General features: G+C 39.0%; 1 protein-coding gene across 1 annotated transcript in view; it reads left to right on the top strand.

Moving 5' to 3' along the window:
• Positions 1-19,008, top strand: part of UBL3 (ubiquitin like 3) — a 77,764-nt gene that overhangs the window by 47,594 nt on the left and 11,162 nt on the right. Inside the window, exon 2 of the mRNA XM_073341055.2 lies at positions 16,835-16,943. Within this exon, the coding sequence (XP_073197156.1) occupies positions 16,835-16,943 (109 nt within the window). The remainder of the gene's footprint in view (positions 1-16,834; positions 16,944-19,008) is intronic.

Here is a 19,008-nt window from a genome sequence, read left to right as displayed (position 1 = left end):
GTAGGTAACTTCTGGGTACTCTTCTGGCTCTGTCAATCTGTTTCTTCACTTCCGCAGGTGGATATTGTAGTTGTAAGAATGCTTGATAGAGGTCTTGTAGGTGATTGTCTCTGTCTGAGGGGTTGGAGCAAATGCGGTTGTATAGTAGAGCTTGACTGTAGACAGTGGATCGTGTGGTGTGGTCTGGATGAAAGCTGGAGGCATGTAGGTAAGCATAGCTGTCAGTAGGTTTCCGGTATAGGGTGGTGTTTATGTGACCATCGCTTATTAGCACCGTAGTGTCCAGGAAGTAGATCTCTTGTGTGGACTGGTCCAGGCTGAGGTTGATGGTGGGATGGAAATTGTTGCAATCATGGTGGAATTCCTCAAGGGCTTCTTTTCCATGGGTCCAGATGATGAAGATGTCATCAATGTAGCGCAAGTAGAGTAAGGGCATTAGGGGACGAGAGCTGAGGAAACGTTGTTCTAAGTCAGCCATAAAAATGTTGGCATACTGTGGGGCCATGCGGGTACCCATAGCAGTGCCGCTGATTTGGAGGTATACATTGTCCCTAAATGTGAAATAGTTATGGGTGAGGACAAAGTCACAAAGTTCAGCCGCCAGGTTTGCTGTGACATTATCGGGGATACTGTTCCTGATGGTTTGTAGTCCATCTCTGTGTGGAATGTTGGTGTAGAGGGCTTCTACATCCATAGTGGCTAGGATGGTGTTTTCAGGAAGATCACCGATGGATTGTAGTTTCCTCAGGAAGTCAGTGGTGTCTCGAAGATAGCTGGGAGTGCTATGTAAATGCCTTTATTTTAAAGTAATGTGAGTAGACTGAGAAGCATTATGAGATCCATTAAAATATCACAGAATTACTCAATTTTAACACATATGGTGTTAGAGATCAGGACCCCATTTTAGTGATGACTTTACAAGTGCAGACCCTTGACGTTTACTGTTTAAATAGACAGGAGGAACAGAGTGTAGGAAGAGGGAAGGGTTATTATCCCCATTTTTCAGATGAGAACTGGGGACAGGGAGGTGAAGTGACTTGCGAAGTCTATGGCAAAGACCGGAATTGAATAAAGAGGGTTCCTGAGTCTCGTTCCAGTGCTTTAGCCGCAAAAGCATCCTTCCTTTCAAGGTTTAGTTCTATCAATGTATTAACTGTGTTTGTGCCAAATATACTAAACATAAGTGGTGAAAACATGTTCTTGAGGATGTTGAATATGATTGATTCTAGTCACTCATTCATTCATCATTCAAGGCAAATCCAAAATGAATGTAGCCTCCTTGCAGATAAAGTGCCACCCAGATTGCTGTGTAGCTAGGTCCTTAAGATGGTCTGGTTGGATGTTCAGTCTCTCCATCACTGACGATCTTATGGTGGCATTGAAGCTTCGGCAATTGTGTTATTGCTGATCATTTGTAGCTGCATTGCTTGGTAAAGGAACTTCATAATTCATTGATCTTCCATCCTAAAATGCCTGCACCAAGAAAGGTGTCAAAACCAAACCAGTGCTGATGGAGGCGGTTGCTGGGTTTGGCTACAAGTATCCTCATTGTTGATCTTGTCCTGCCACTTAATTTGGAGCAGCTGACAAAGACAATGAGAATCAAAACGGTCAATCTGCTGCTCTTCAGCGTCCAAATATCCCAGGTCTAAAATTATCCTATGCCAGGTGTGATGGAAAAATGCTGTTAGATGGGGGAGGGGGAAAGCCTATTAAATGTGGATCATCATACATTGTGCTGCATACATGTTCGAATCAGTTGTGCTGTAGACTTATTACTAAATGGTAAGAAGCTTATGAAAGTTATTTTTGTTTACTGTTGAATCATCTAAAGAGAATACTTCAGAGTGCTTTACAAACAATTATTAGGGCAGAGAACTGCACAAGTAGGCCAAATTTATAGAGCCTAACCTTGCTTCTTTGGTGAAGCATATCAGGTGGTTTATCAGAAAAGAATTGTTGTTGGATGGAGGAAAAAACTTGCTAATATTAAGTCTTTCTATTTTGTAATCACTGTGAGGGCTATTAAAGTGTTTCCCAGGCAGAGCCTCCTATATCAGGGAAGGGAGAAAAAGCACTAGACTCCACAAAATACATTAGACATCTTGGTGCAGATCCAGTTCAGCTGGAAGTTCTTCGCTACTATGGCAATGAGTGGTGTATAAAACCCTAAGAGAGGCATCTGGGGTTGTTAGGAAATATTGGATTGGGAACTCAGGGCTGAAAGGGGATCAAGTGATCAGATAGCAATTGATAAAGTACAGGTTTCTTTATAGAAGTCTACAGTAGATGTAGAAGAAACATTCAAAGCGGAAAAATTGAGTAATGATCTCTACCTATTAATAACAACTAGCTAGTACATGCTGCCCAAGCTCCCTTTGTAAGGGAAGTGGTATAATCGTAACTTTTGTCTACCTACTGATTGGTAGGACACATGCAGTGGACTGGCATGATACAGCAAAAATCCAGAAAAGCTACATTTACCCTTTTTAATATACAGCTGAATATACTGAACAGAATAGTACCTGGGTCAAACTTAATCTGTGATGTAATGCCTTTGATGTCAGTCAGTTGACTTCAGTGGGGCTGCGTCAGCGATGAATTTATCCCATCCCGTTTGGTGTTTGAACAAAACAAATATGTAGATTTCTTTAAAAGCAAGTTTTATGTTTTATTGTGCTTTAAGCGTTACTCATTAAGGATGAAAATCTCTGAAGGTAAGGAATGACCATTGGCCTGCTCTGAGAAGCACATTCAATGGCCTAGATCATGTTGTTGGCTTGTAAGGAGTTCTGTTCTAGGGCAACTAGCAAGTAACCTCACAATCCTTAATCCTCTTATCATGTGATTAAATGTTGGCTATGGGCTATATTAGGAAGAACCCAATTAGGAAGAAGGGATTTTGCTTTCATTCATGTCCGAATTGCTTACTTTCACTTGAGTAAACCAGATCTATAGTTACTTAAACAGCCATTTCAATTAAACTTTACTATCTTTTGCATCAAAGATAAAAATATCTTATGTCCTGTATTTTGCCTTTAATTATCACAGCTCAATGGTTTAGATAGTGCTTTGAAATGGCAAAATTCTGGCTGACTGCCATGGTACACAGTAAGTTCAATGAAACTTGGAATCAGTTGCTGATGATAAAAATTTAATTTCATGGTATTTCTGCTCAAGTGAACTGAAATTTGTCTCTGCTTCAAGGTGTAATTCTCTGCTTAGCTCACTTAAAAAAAAATACTTGTAAGTACAGAATTTTTTCAGTTTTTCTTGATACTTGCAGTCAAGGCTAGAAAAACTTACCAGATGCATAGTAGCCAAGCCATAGAAACAAAAGAGGACTGTGGGTCCCACCACCAAGACTCTAGGACAACACATTGGTGAGAAGCCCAAATTCTACCATGTTCATCTGTTGGGTCGGAAAAGAGTGCTGAGGTTTCTGTAGGGATGCTGACCCTGGGGACCCTTCATGGGACCACCATTTTCCACATCATTTTCTGGCTAGTAACTTATGTGTAGTGTGTTTAAAGAATAAGCAATGACCTCACTACATGAATGGCCAATAACTCTTCATTTCTCCATACACTGCAGCATGGCCATTTTTTTTCTAGAATTATTCAAGCTGTGTCTAAATTCAGTGGCAGATATTGTTCATTTCAGCATTTCATGTAAAATTATTACACTTGTTCAAATATTTCTATTTAAAACAGTTCTGAATACAGCATTAAAAACATAAAATGCAACATGCTTCACAATAGAATATGAATAGAACAGAAATTTGAGCTGAATTAATGGCTGCATTACCAGCCATTCAGGTTGGCATATAGGTTCAGCATTTTGGCCGTAGGCTTGTCCCTCTTTCCCTTGCCACCCTGGATGGGAGCATGTTGGCATTCTCTTGTACCCATCCACATTGGGCCCAAACAAGGAACAGTTTTAATAGCTTTCAGAAGGAGAGCTATCCAGCCTTCGTCTGCTGGTGGGAGACTCACCATGACATTAGTCCATATGCTCTGATACATGGGACTCCCATCTCCATGAAAAATCAAACAAAATAATTTTAAAGGATGAAGAAATTCTCTCTTTCTCTCCCCCCTGAGGTCTTACATCTGAAGACTTTCAAGGAAGCTTCTAAAATACCAGGTTTCAGAGTAACAGCCGTGTTAGTCTGTATTCGCAAAAAGAAAAGGAGTACTTGTGGCACCTTAGAGACTAACCAATTTATTAGAGCATAAGCTTTCGTGAGCTACAGCTCACTTCATCAGATGCATATCGTGGAAACTGCAGCAGACTTTATATATACACAGAGAATATGAAACAATACCTCCTCCCACCCCACTGTCCTGCTGGTAATAGCTTATCTAAAGTGATCATCAGGTGGGCCATTTCCAGCACAAATCCAGGTTTTCTCACCCTCCACCCCCCCACACAAATTCACTCTCCTGCTGGTGATAGCCCATCCAAAGTGACAACTCTTTACACAATGTGCATGACAATCAACTTGGGCTATTTCCTGCACAAATCCAGGTTTTCTCACATCCCCCCCACCCCCATACACACACAAACTCACTCTCCTGCTGGTAATAGCTCATCCAAACTGACCACTCTTCAAGTTTAAATCCAAGTTAAACCAGAACATCTGGGGGGGGGGTAGGAAAAAACAAGAGGAAACAGGCTACCTTGCATAATGACTTAGCCACTCCCAGTCTCTATTTAAACCTAAATTAATAGTATGCAATTTGCAAATGAATTCCAAGTAGCTGGGAGTGCTGGTAGCGTAGGGCCTGAGGAGGGAGTCTACATAGCCAGACAATCCTGCTGTCAGGGTGCCAATGCCTCTGCGATACAACCGCATTTGCTCCAACCCCTCAGACAGAGACAAACACCTACAAGATCTCTGTCAAGCTTTCTTACAACTACAATACCCACCTGCAGAAGTAAAGAAACAGATTGATAGAGCCAGAAGAGTTCCCAGAAGTTACCTACTACAGGACAGACCTAACAAAGAAAATAACAGAACGCCACTAGCCGTCACCTTCAGCCCCCAACTAAAACCCCTCCAACACATTATTAAGGATCTACAACCTATCCTAAAGGATGACCCAACACTCTCACAAATCTTGGGAGACAGGCCAGTCCTTGCCTACAGACAGCCCCGCAACCTGAAGCAAATACTCACCAACAACCACATACCACACAACAGAACCACTAACCCAGGAACTTATCCTTGCAACAAAGCCCGTTGCCAATTGTGCCCACATATCTATTCAGGGGACACCATCACAGGGCCTAATAACATCAGCCACACTATCAGAGGCTCGTTCACCTGCACATCCACCAATGTGATATATGCCATCATGTGCCAGCAATGCCCCTCTGCCATGTACATTGGTCAAACTGGACAGTCTCTACGTAAAAGAATAAATGGACACAAATCAGATGTCAAGAATTATAACATTCATAAACCAGTCGGAGAACACTTCAATCTCTCTGGTCACGCAATCACAGACATGAAGGTCGCTATCTTAAAACAAAAAAACTTCAAATCCAGACTCCAGCGAGAAACTGCTGAATTGGAATTCATTTGCAAATTGGATACTATTAATTTAGGCTTAAATAGAGACTGGGAGTGGCTAAGTCATTATGCAAGGTAGCCTGTTTCCTCTTGTTTTTTCCTACCCCCCCCCCAGATGTTCTGGTTTAACTTGGATTTAAACTTGAAGAGTGGTCAGTTTGGATGAGCTATTACCAGCAGGAGAGTGAGTTTGTGTGTGTATGGGGGTGGGGGGATGTGAGAAAACCTGGATTTGTGCAGGAAATAGCCCAAGTTGATTGTCATGCACATTGTGTAAAGAGTTGTCACTTTGGATGGGCTATCACCAGCAGGAGAGTGAATTTGTGTGGGGGGGTGGAGGGTGAGAAAACCTGGATTTGTGCTGGAAATGGCCCACCTGATGATCACTTTAGATAAGCTATTACCAGCAGGACAGTGGGGTGGGAGGAGGTATTGTTTCATATTCTCTGTGTATATATAAAGTCTGCTGCAGTTTCCACGATATGCATCTGATGAAGTGAGCTGTAGCTCACGAAAGCTTATGCTCTAATAAATTGGTTAGTCTCTAAGGTGCCACAAGTACTCCTTTTCTTTTTTCTAAAATACCGTAACTACCTTTGTTTCTCTTGGTAGTAAAACATGTCATTCATAATTTGAAAAAAAATAATACACACTTTAACATGGAAATGCTCCTCTGGTCCTGCTCTGTTCCTAATGTAACCTGGGCTCATGGGAGAATCCTGGTGTGGCTAAAGTAAATTTTGGAAAACTGAGTGCTCCTATGTATATTGTTTGTTGTTTTTTAAACCATTTTTATTCATTTTAATCCATTTAAAATAAATGTAAGTAAATAAATTAGCTCCCTAGGCAATGCACAACTGACATTCTTAAGTTAGTTCAGAGAAATTAGTATTCACAGTAAATGCAGTATCACAGAACGAGCATTGTCTATCTTAATGTGCTGGAAAATTAGTGTATTGGATCTAATGAGATCACATGACCAAATGTCATTTGCAGTCCTAAATATGCTGACTTCATTGCCAGTTAATAACACAGATCTGAAATGTTCGGTTTCATATTGTGTGTTTTAGTGACATCCTTGTATTTGATTTTCAGCTGAAGAGCCAAATTCTGGTCCCGTTGAAGTTAATAGAATTTTGCCCTTAATTTCAGCTGCATCAGGATTTACATCTGGAAGCTTGTATTCATCTTTGCCTATGGTCTCACTGACTTCTTGATTCAGGCTTTAGAGTTCCTGATGTCTCCATGTCCAGCTCCACTGCACACGCTTCCCCAGTCTTCAATGTTCTCTGCTTCATTCCCTTCTGTCTCTCAGCAGGAAACCCAGACTGCCATTTCACTCCCACCTTTTCCTAGTGCACAAGGACCTTTCTGTATGCTCTCTCTAGTGCACGAGTAATGTCTTTCTTTCTTCCTCTCCTTATAAGGGTCATACATGAAAATATGTAGGAACATGAATAAAATAAAAGTTGCTAGCCATAAAGCAGCTGTCTTAATTTTTTTTCCATTTTCTTTAGTCATGTCTTTCTTTCTCTTCCACAGTGTGTGTGTGCACTCACACACCCCTGCCTCCAAATTGGGAGGCCCACGTTACTGTTGGCATGGATAATTTTGGCTCTTCCTGCCCCACTCCTTGTAGCTCCTCTCTACATGTTTGCAGGCTCTTTAAAGATGACTTTGTGGGTAGAATACACTAGTTTTCTATGGGACTTGGTGGATACTACTCCCCTCATTGGTCCAAAATAACCAGAATCTACTGACATTGAGGGAAAGATGCTTCTGTAGAGAAGGGCTGCGTAAGAAGCAAATGTTATTGGGGTGATGTTTATGGGAAGTGAGGAATTTGGGATTGGGAGGAATGGGACTGCTCGTTAATTTAATAGTAGCATATATAAATTATGGAGTTTCTCTTTCTTCTTTGAGGGTTTTTTTGTTTTTTACAATAGAACTAGAATAATTCCAGTGGGCTGCTTAGCCATATGCAATAGCTTTCCAGGGGGAGACAATGGGGAATTGTAAACTGAATTAGCAGGAGCTGCGTAGCCAGACATCTGACAGCAGGTAAAAATAATTGATTTGGGAGGTGAACTTTGTCCATTTGACCCTGAATAAGTTAGTCTCCTATGGAGCCAGCATCTGGGATTTGCATTGTCCAGGTGGTTCTGAATCTTTTGATTAGTTAGGCCAATAATAATTATTTTTAGTTTTGGTCATATAATAGTGTTTTAGATATTTCACATAACAAGCAAAGGTACATTCCCAGTCCTAAAGATCTTTGGGGAGAGAGGGCGAGAAAAGGGGGATTGAATGATAAGGAATTTTTTGAATGCAGTGTTGTTTTAGCCATGTTGGTCCCAGGATATTAGAGAGACAAGGTGGGTGAGGTAATTACTTTTTATTAGACCAACTTCTGTTGGTAAAAGAGACAAGCTTTCAAGCTTACACAGAAAGCTCAAAAGCTTTTCTCTCTCACCAGCAGAAGTTGGTCTAATAAAAGAGATTTCCTCACACACCTTATCTCTAAGAAATTTTTTGAAATGGTCATTATTACTGTTTAACAGAGCTCTAGATACAGAACAAATCAGTTCAAAATCTGAGTTGTATTAGAATTAAATGTAATTTAATTTAACAAGTTTAGTGTTGTCTCTGTTCCCCTTACTTGCTTCTCCAGACTTTGCCAATGTATATTGCGACTGCCTTACCTGTACAAAGTCTTCCCAATCATTCCTCACTTCAAGGGGCCAATTACACATACAAAACAAGTCTGTTTTTTTCTTTAAAACTATTCCCTATAAAGTGATCAGTGCTCCTGTTATAAAAATAGTTACATAGTTCATATAAATCTAGAGAGTGAAGTATTGCATACTATAAAGTTTTTATGGCCTCATGTTTGGGATGACCACCTTTTTCAAAAGTGGTGTGGCTACAAGTGAGTTATGCAGGTCTACCAAATGAGTGGCAATAAAACTTCATAGTGCTCCATGCCACAAATTTGTTTTTGCCACTTACTTTCTTTAATCTTTGTCCATTGTTCATCTCGCTCTGCTTCAAAATAAGGAATTTACTATAGAAATAGGGCCATTTTATGGGCCGAGTTTAGTGATTTCCACAAGTGCTGTATAAGTCAACTTATAATATGTATCTTCAAAACATAGCCATTAATGGAATAGCGTTTGTAACATATCTGATGTGGTAACTATTAAAATGGCAGTCAACTTCTTTGCCCCTCCGCCCCGCCCCTCAGTTCTTTCAGGGGCTATACTTGTCACCAGCTAATATGTGTGGTTTTACAGTCACAGCTCATAGGCCCCCATCCTGCACTGAGAAGCAAGCAGGTGGACCCTCTTTGACTTCAGTAGGGGCTCTGTGTGGACATGGATATGACTGCATGGTCCTCAGTGCAGGTTTAGGACCACATTTTCCTATTTTTTAAAAAAAGCTGATTTTCTTTCATGTTGTGGGAAAGTCCTGTACTCAGGGAAACTGACTATATTTAGAGTTGGAAGGATTAGATTTTTATCATTAAATGTTGGTAAATGTTGATTTCACTATACATATACAAACAAAAATATTTCTGTCAATAATAATATAAATTTACAGATAAGCAAAGTAAGAAAAATGCTCTTTGAAAACTTATTTTATTTTGATTTTAAGGATATTTACTTTTCTATTTTGACGTGATATTGACAGTTTGTGTTTTAATGGTTATAAAATTTAACTTTTCGAATCTCCGTGACAGCCATTAAATAACTATAGTCTGACACCCTCTCACCCCATAATTTCCCACAACTATGAAAATTTAAATAGATAAAAATAAAAAAATGCTTGAAATTAACATTGATATCAGTCAAAATTATAAAAAATAAAAATTTGAATTCTGCCGAGCCTAACTACATTGGAGAAACAGTGAACCTAACTGCACTAGAGTAAACAAACTGAATACAGGGAAACTAACTTTTCTCCCTCTAATCTCTTGGCTATAGAAGTCTTAGGTAAAAAATGTCAAAGTAGTAGTTCCTTTTAGGAAATGTAAAATAGTTAATCAAAGTTTACTTAAAGGTGAAAGTTCTCCAAAGCCATTTCTTGCACTGTCAGTTCTCTTACAATAAATAGAATAACCAGTAGTGGAAACATTATTAAAAAAAATTTTATAATGTCATGTGGATGTATTTTATGTTGTAGATGTTTTTAATTAGGGGTTTTATCTATTTTATTAAGTAGTATATAAAGTTTGTAAAGTGCTCTGGGTTCCTTTGGGATGAAATGATCCTGTGTAAAATTACATTCTGGTTTAATTTTTATTTTAGTCATAGCAGTGTAAAGAAGAGCATGCTTCTGAAGCATGGGACATTATAAGGGTAAAATGTTTTTTTAAACATATATTCATAATTAGTTTGAGGTCCCTGAACAGCAGAATACTGTAAAATGGTATTCCTGATCCTGAAAAACTAGAATGATTGTCTTCAGAGTAGCAGCCGTGTTAGTCTGTATCCGCAAAAAGAAAAGGAGGACTTGTGGCACCTTAGAGACTAACAAATTTATTTGAGCATAAGCTTTCGTGAGCTTCATCGGATGAAGTGAACTGTAGCTCACAAAAGCTTATGCTCAGATAAATTTGTTAGTCTCTAAGGTGCCACAAGTACTCCTTTTCTTTTTGTAGAAAGATTGTGTGGCGCTTTAAAAAATATTTGGATATTTGACAGGTATGTGTTTGTGTTGCCTGCTAGGACGTCCCAGAGATACAAAAGAGTCATGGCATACTCAAAAAAACAGTATAATCCTCATAGTTTTTGGTGGAGAAAGGGGACCTCACTTTTTAGCCTGTGTGTTCCAAGAACCTTAGCATTGATCCAAGCTTTTTCTTCAAGCCACTGGTTTGATTTTTCCAGCTCTTTACAATCTCTGTTAAGCAAATCTGACACTGATAAGTAAAGTTTGTATTGTGTGGTGATGTGTACCTAGAGACAGAGAGGACTTTTTCTGGGCTAGTGATACTGAATCTTTAGGAGCCCCAGATTTATCTTTAAGCTTTGGAGAACATCTCGCTCTTTTAAAACATTAATTATGAAAATGAACCAGGAACTAAATATATCAGACTGCAAAAAGGGAAACTTAAATCTCTGTGTTTCTATATGCTGTTTGCCACCCTCTCTACTCCCTTGGCCCAACAAGTTTTTCATTAAACATATTTCCTGTGCATGACAGAGAAGAAGTTTCCTTCCCACAATTTAATGATCATTAATGATCTGGAGGATTGCGTGGATTGTACCCTCAGCAAGTTTGCAGATGATACTAAACTAGGAGGAGTGGTAGATACACTGGAGGATAGGGATAGGATACAGAGGGACCTAGACAAACTAGAGGATTGGGCCAAAAGAAATCTGATGAGGTCCAACAAGGACAAATGCAGAGACCTGCACTTAGGATGGAAGAATCCCATGCACTGCTACAGACTAGGGACCAAGTGGCGAGGCAGCAGTTCTGCAGAAAAGGACCTAAGGGTTACAGTGGATGAGAAACTGGATATGAGTCAACAGTGTGCCCTTGTTGCCAAGAAGACTAACAGCATTTTGGGCTGTATAAGTAGAATCATTGCCAGCAGATTGAGGGACGTGATCATTCCCCTCTATTCGGCATTGGTGAGGCCTTATCTGGAGTACTGTGTCCAATTTTGGGCCCCACACTACAAGAAGGATGCGAAAAAATTGGAAAGAGCCCAGCGGAGGGCAACAAAAATGATTAGGGGGCTGGAGCATACGATGTATGAGGAGTGGCTGAGGGAACTGGGATTATTTAGTCTGCAGACGAGAAGAATGAGGGGGGATTTGATAACTGCTTTCAACTACCTGAAAGGGGGTTCCAAAGAGGATGGATTTAGACTGTTCTCAGTGGTAGCAGATGACAGAACAAGGAGTAATGGTCTCAAGTTGCAGTGGGGGAGGTTTAGGTTGGATATTGTGAAAAAGTTTTTCCTTAGGAGGGTGGTAAAGCACTGGAATCTCCTTTCTTAGAGGTTTTTAAGGTCAGGCTTGACAAAGCCCTGGCTGGGATGATTTAGTTGGGGATTGGTCCTGCTTTGAGTAGGGGGTTGGACTTGTTGACCTCCTGAAGTCCCTTCCAACCCTGATATTCTATGATTCTATGAATTTTGTAAATGTTGCATACTTTGTGGAAAAATAATACCCGCAAACCCAAGTTATCTCAGAGACCTCATCATAGTCTCAAAAACAACGAGGAGTCTGGTGGCACCTTAAAGACTAACCGATTTATGTGGACATAAGCTTTCGTGGGTAAAAAATCCCACTTCTGGCAACTGAAGAAGTGGGTTTTTTTACCCACAAAAGCTTATGCCCACATAAATCTGTTAGTCTTTAAGGTGCCATCAGACTCCTTGTTGTTTTTGTGGATACAGATTAACACGACTACCCCTCAGATACATCATAGACTGTAATTATTCAGGACAGGTACTAACACTATGTATGTATAGTGTATAGCTTTATGAAGATCCTTTTTTCCTGATTGGAAGCCTCTAGTCATCAGTGTAATATAAAAATTGATAATATCAATATCTAAATTAAAAGAATAGGATGGAAATACTGTAACTTACTTTTCTCACTTCTTGCTATTTACAACGGTTTACAGTATTCTTGTGTTGCAGAATCCTATCTTGGGCCAGAAAATGAAACTCTAGGGAATCGGTAGCATTCAAACAATTTTATAGCCTGTTTTTCAAAAATGGCTGTCATTTTCACCCAGTAAACACGCTTGCAGTGAAGAAATTTGTTCACCAAGCCACTTCCTTCCCCACATTTACAATGTTCATAAAAACATTTTAAGCTGCCAAGAAATGAGGGTTATGAAAGATAATGTTAAAAGTTAGTGACTTTATATGCTTAAAATTCTCAAACGTAATGTTCATAATTTGATTCTGCAAGAACCAACCAGAGTGGACATAGTCCAGAATTGACACTAAATATTACTTCTAACATCACTGGCTCTTTTCACCTTTCATCAATAACATCTCAGTTGTTACTACAATAAAGAAACTTGAATTTTAAAATTCATAGCAAAGACTCTGGGGTTGTCTTGCCCACAGCAAGAGGCTGGAACCTATCTTCTGTAGTCTTCATAAAAAAAATCACAAGACTCATTGTTGTCCTATCCCCCATGGAGGGACAAACCAGCCACGATCATGAAAAGCACAGAAGGCATAACACGGGTAGAGGATCTCCTTAGGAAGAAGGAAGAAAAATAACTCTTTTTGGTAATCATCTGGGGACACATTTTAATTCCATTGCAGCCTTTCAAATGATGAGATATGATGTATTATACAACTGGCATCTGAATCATTGTATAACCGTAGGAGTTTAAAATTAGCTACTTGTATATTAGATAACTCGTCCATTACTCAGGCTCTCCCCTACTATATGCATTCAGACTCTCAAATTTGCAATAGTATCTTTAAAAATATCATCTTAATCGGAGAGTTTTGCAGAGTAAGTAGTGTAGGAGTTGAATGCCTATAACAGTTCACGGTGTCTCAAGGAGATTTTAAAGACTAGACTCTCAGATTCAGACCTTGTGGGACTGTCACACCACAATGAACAGTAAGATTCCTTCAAGAGAAGATTTAAAAAATTAGATTTAAAATTTAGACAAGCACGCACACTAAAAATATGGCTATAGTCTGCAGTGCTATAAATAAGAAAATATTTAACCATTTATTAGAGCAGTTGTTTCCTTACATAACTTGACCTAACATCTGTTTAAGTATTTTAGGGATTTGCTTCAGGCTTTTGCTAATATTCAGTAATGGTCACATTTTGAGACAGAAACAAAAACGTTGGTCTACATATAGTTGTAGTATACTCTTTAAAAATTTGTTAGCGTTACCTGAAGCATCTTGATATTGGATCACAGGATCATGTGAACCTCTGAGACAATAGCAGAATTTCAGCAGTAATGGAGTCAGCCATGTAGGATGAATGTCAATGAACATTTTTACTCACTTTTTCATTTCTGTTGCTTATCTTCATTTTAAATTGTGTATTTACTCAGAGATCTGTAAGGGACAGCATTAGGTCCTGACAGAAATGTTGCAGTTACTTACATTTTCACACTATTTTTACGTCATCTTTGTTTTCTGTAGTGAGCCTGACAAGCCTAAGAAGCAGAAAAACAAGGAAATATGCCATCCCCTAAATACTGTACTAAGTGGGGAATAAGTTCTCTGATTAATACAAGGACTATTGCCTTAGGCATTGCTCTGTCTGTTTTAGCTCATCAGTCTTTGGCAGTGCTGGACAGTCAATGTTTGGTGACAAGACTATTCACCTAAAAAAGTAGTAGTGTAACTATTTTAGATTAGATCCTTTCTCAACCTTCTGGATTGTTTGTCAGTTCAGTGAGAGTAGAGACAGGAGTTGTTAAAATATAACACAGATTGTTGAAACAGATTAATCTAGTACTGTAGGTTTAAAGGTTTTTCTGTAGCATTGAATATCTCCAAACACGCACAATTCAAACAGTCCTTGTATATGCTGTAATGTGTGTCTGTGAACAGCCTATTTGGCAATCTTCTGTTGCTTTCTCAGTATGACTGTTCTTAAGTTTTTCTGTTGGGGTTGGTCTGAGCATTTGAAGAATCTTCCTTGTTTAAATAACTTTTCTACAACTCCTGCTCCTTCCTGCCTTACATCTTCTTTGACTTGATCTGTGTTGTACAGAACAATGCAAACTATAATAAATACTGTGGTATACCATAAAATTATTTATGGGCTTTATGCAAAAATAAATAAACAAACATTGACATTTGGACTACAGTCAAAAAACAAGGTTTCTGCCATTATGACAGGAGTTTAAGAAAAAGAATAATCATTTCATTTGTACAGTAGCCTATTTTCCCCCTTACTGGATTCCTAAGTGAATTTCAGACAAAGAAAAAACTGATAGAAATATCATGTCCTGTAGAACTTTTAAGCTGAATCTCTGTTCAAGCTCCTATTTGTGAGTAGTATAGCAAGTGGAAAAAAAACCCTGTAGAATACAGGTCAAAATCCAGTAAAGCCTCACTTTTTATTGTTATAGTAATTATTCATTGTCTTACAGCTCAAGGGCTGAGAAGTGGCAAGGGGAACCATATATCTAAAGGCATTTTGTCTAGCACACCCAAGTGTGCTGCGGAGGTTAGCCCTGTGGTTATCACTATGCTCAGGACCGGCTCTAGGCACCAGCAAAGCAAGCACATGCTTGGGGCGGTACGTTTCCAGGGGCGGGATTCCGGCCATCCTTTTTTTTTTCCCCCGGCCCTGCTCAGGGTCAACCAATGAGCCCCTGCATGGGGCCGGGGCGGTGGGCTCAGCGCAGGGGTCCCGGCCCCGGGGGCGGTCCCTGCCCTGGCCCCACGCCACTGGGGGAGCGGGGCAATGTGGCTCCTCCCCCCTTGCCTGCCCCTGCAGCGTGTGTCACAAGCGGCAGAGGAGCCGGAGCCAAGCAGAGCCCGGGATCGGGGCAGGACCCGCAGCCAGTAAGGGACCTGCTGCCCTTGGCGGCTTGACGCTGGTCCGCCCCCCTCCCCGTGGCTGACCCGCCCCCCAGCCTCTCTGTCGGTTACTGTCCCCTCTGCAGGGGTGGGACCGGGTCTGAGATTGGGTGGGGGGCCCATGGGCGGGCTGTACAGCCCCGAGCACCTCACTCCAAACACTGCTATAGCATTACACATTCTTTTAACATTTACCAGTATCAGTGACTTCTGGGGAGCGCAGTTTCTCAAAACTGAAATTACTAAAAAATTATTTGAGGTCCACCATGTCTGAAAATCGTTTGTCAGGACTCACGTGAATTTCAGTTGAAAGTACCATTGCACAAAGTGTAGATTTCACTGAATTATTAAAAGACTATGCAAGTATTAAAACCAGAAAAATTCAGTTCATATAAATTTTTAATTAATGAAAAACTGCACGCACCAGAAGACACTAATGTTTTTCATTACACTGTATAGTTGAACCCAAATTGTTTGTAATTGTGATTTTGTTAAAATTAAATGAGTACACTAGTAGGAAATTTGTTTTATTTCACTAACTACAAATTCTCTGTTTTCATTTTTTTTTATTTTAAAGTCAAAAAAACCCAAAACAAACCAACAAAAACATTTCAAAGTGCAAACATGTATAAAAGCCAAAAAAAAAAAAAAAGGGCGGGGACACTGCCAAACATTTTTTTGCTTGGGGCTGTAAAAAACCGAGAGCCGGCCCTGACTAAGCAATATTACTTGGAACAGAATGGTAGATGGTGAGGGGGTGGGGTTGGAAATTTAGGCTTTGAAAATCATTTAGCCACTACTAATATTGCTGTAACCAGGACCGTTTTGAGACCTAGACATTAGGACGTCTTTCTATCATTTTTTGGTCTGTGGGCTGGGTCCTGTAGGGATGGAATGTCTTGATTCAGTCCATTAGTAACTCTCAAACAGAAAAGGGGGAAATAATAATTGAAGATGCCAATATCTGGACGTATCGTTTGATGACATCTAAGAGAAAAATGATGGTGTTATTAATTACTTCACGGAGTCAGGATCTTATTCTCCTTGGGAGAAAAGTAAAGTTGCAAGTTAGAGAGATCAGCAGAAGATTCAAAGTCCTAAAACGTACAGGCACTGTCTAGAGGCTGTTTGACTTTCTAATATTCTGTAGTGAGTCCATGTGGTAAAGTCAGGTCTGACAGTCAAGGTGCAGATATACAGAAGAGGGGTTTGGAGTTAGTCTAGGGTTTAATTTTTAGAAGCAGAATTTCATATTTTTAAATTTGCATATTTTTCTTCCTTCAGTTAAGTAAAAGGTCAAGAGACGATGAATTCTTAGCATTTAGCAGTGTTCTTTAATGAACTTGTTTGTTCCCTGAAAAACTGTATTCGATGGTACTGTTAACTAATAAAAGGCATTTGCATATATTGTGATCGAATTAAAGAGCCTTAATATACATGATACATTTTATTAGTATAATTGTCATCTTCTTGGCTCATCTATGGGAAAAATCCCTTCTGTCCATCCTTTTTGGTTGATGCAAATACGGTTGAAATACGGTTGTCTATATTTAATATTTTCTGTTTAAATCTGTTGTGATTTTTTTTCCAGACTAATTTGGACTGATTAGTTGCTAAAACTAGTGAATGACTGGCAATTTAAATAGCCTTTTGATTAAATAGTGCATTTGTATTTATTTTTAGCAAATCTTCCTAATGTTCCATTTTCTTTACAGATAAATTTGCGCCTCATCTTGGTAAGTGGGAAAACGAAAGAGTTCTTGTTTTCACCAAATGATTCTGCTGCAGATATTGCAAAACATGTGTATGACAACTGGCCTATGGGTGAGTCATTCTTATGTGTCCTTTAGCTGCTAACTGTCCAGTTAAAACTGTTTACTCTTCTGTAATTAAGACTGAAATGTTAACAATTTTATCATTGTTCTTCATATTCAAATGGAAGTTTATATAGAGATATTTTATCCTCTGTTTTCAATGGTACTTCAACATCTCAAATTTTGTATGATCCATTGCCCAGTTTATTTCTGAGGCTACTTCTCGTATTCATTGTGCCCTACGTACTGCTTTTCCCTCATCTTGAATTTTTTTCTAGACAGACTTGGTACAAATCTAATAACTGCAGACTGATTCTGGTGGGTGTTAGATATTATACCCTTTGTCTAAGGATAAGTAAGGAAAATATGCCATTTTATATGAATGAAATAGCAAAACTGAACCTCAAATATTTTGTATTTTTGATCGCTTTGCCTCAGAATCAACCTACAAAAATACAGTAATGTCCAGAAAAAAGGTAATGATAAAAGGCAATTGTAAATGACTTTAAAGGATGAGGGAAACTGGGAACAAATTTAAATATGAAGATATTTTAAATTATTTGGGAGTATTTATTTTGGAAAGTAGAAGTATAAACTGAGATGGTGTGGGTGTAAGTAAAATAATGAATTGTTCAACAAAAACTGATCAGGCAATCTTCATCTCCCTGTCCCTCAATCCAAAACACAAGCCAAAACTGAGAAATGACGTTAAATTTGATGAAAGAAAATACTTATACATTCTCTGATACTGGAGGTCATGGGAGGCCATTAACTTAGTGTTGCAAGAGGGCTAGAAAATTACTGCACATGAACAGGAATAATGTGCATCTGTGCTATCTATGTCAATAGGAGTATCAATAATACATGCTTAGGCCCTAAACTGGTCTCCTCTGAAGGTTAGGAAGGAATTTTTCTGTCCCTGATGCAGCTTTACACAGTTGACAAAAAGCACAATGAGGAGGTTTGTGGTCCTCTAAAGTATTAGACACAGAGACACGGCTGTTGGAGACTTTTTATACCAAACTAGCTGGACCAATGTTTCTCTTTGGTATGGCAACTCAGTATCTACTGTACATTGTTTTAGTGTGCTTCTGGAACACAACTGACAAAATAAAATTTATCTAGTGTGCATTTGTGTGAATTAGTAATGACTGAAACAACTGTTTTTCCTCTTAAATTTACTCCTGAGTATATTACATTGCAGTTTCAAGTCGGCACCCTGCCTAGCTATTAAAGCGCATAACAGGCACTATGTAACACAGAATCAGGAATTTATATTTTGTGACTCTTATTTGTGTGTCAGTGAATCTAATTAGTAGCATTTCATCACATTGACTACTTCAGACTTTTGCAGCAGCAATTAAAACTGAGATTTGTACCTTGTACACATAACAAAGAATGAAGAAAATTACATATTTTAATAGGAAGAAAGCCATTCCATATTACCTAAGGAACGACAGCTAAAGTTAATGTGTGATCATAGTATGCAACATGTACAAGAGAAATGGCTCATAGGCTGAATATGATTACAGATCAAGTTGTTATGTGTATGTAAATCTTTAGAACAAATAGCTGCTAATGGCCTTATTTATATTGTAGGAGAAAGTACAGTGCCTAGATTTGTCAGTGAAATTGTGATCTCTCTTCTCCATCTCTTTAAATCCCATTTCATGTGTTAGGTTAGTTCTGAGAGGAAGAAATTGGAATTATTTAAAATTGAGGCAGCTCTGAAATTAAATATTGACTTGTTTAAGCCTTCCCAAGCAATGAGCATATGTGAATAATCTCTTGTTCTTTAAAATTTGAAAACTATCTTTGTTACAAGGGTTGATTATAACTGACCTAGAATGACACATTAAAATTATTTAAAAAGGTGACTATGTTGAATCTGTTCCCCAAGTTTTTTATTTGTTTGATTTGTCCATAAGATGTGCAGAGATGAATCTGCCTTGGGGTCTTTCAGAGATATGGACGAAATTGTGCTCTTAGGTACAATAATACAGATCCAAATTAACATCACTGAGTTTGGTGGAGATAGTCTCGGTTTACATCACTGCAACTGAGGGCAGAATTTT

Source organism: Lepidochelys kempii, chromosome 1, assembly GCF_965140285.1.
Source record: "Lepidochelys kempii isolate rLepKem1 chromosome 1, rLepKem1.hap1, whole genome shotgun sequence".
In the NCBI taxonomy this organism is placed as follows: domain Eukaryota; kingdom Metazoa; phylum Chordata; order Testudines; family Cheloniidae; genus Lepidochelys; species Lepidochelys kempii.
Note: the sequence above shows the minus strand (reverse complement) of the source record. Positions and strands in the feature narration are given on the sequence as shown.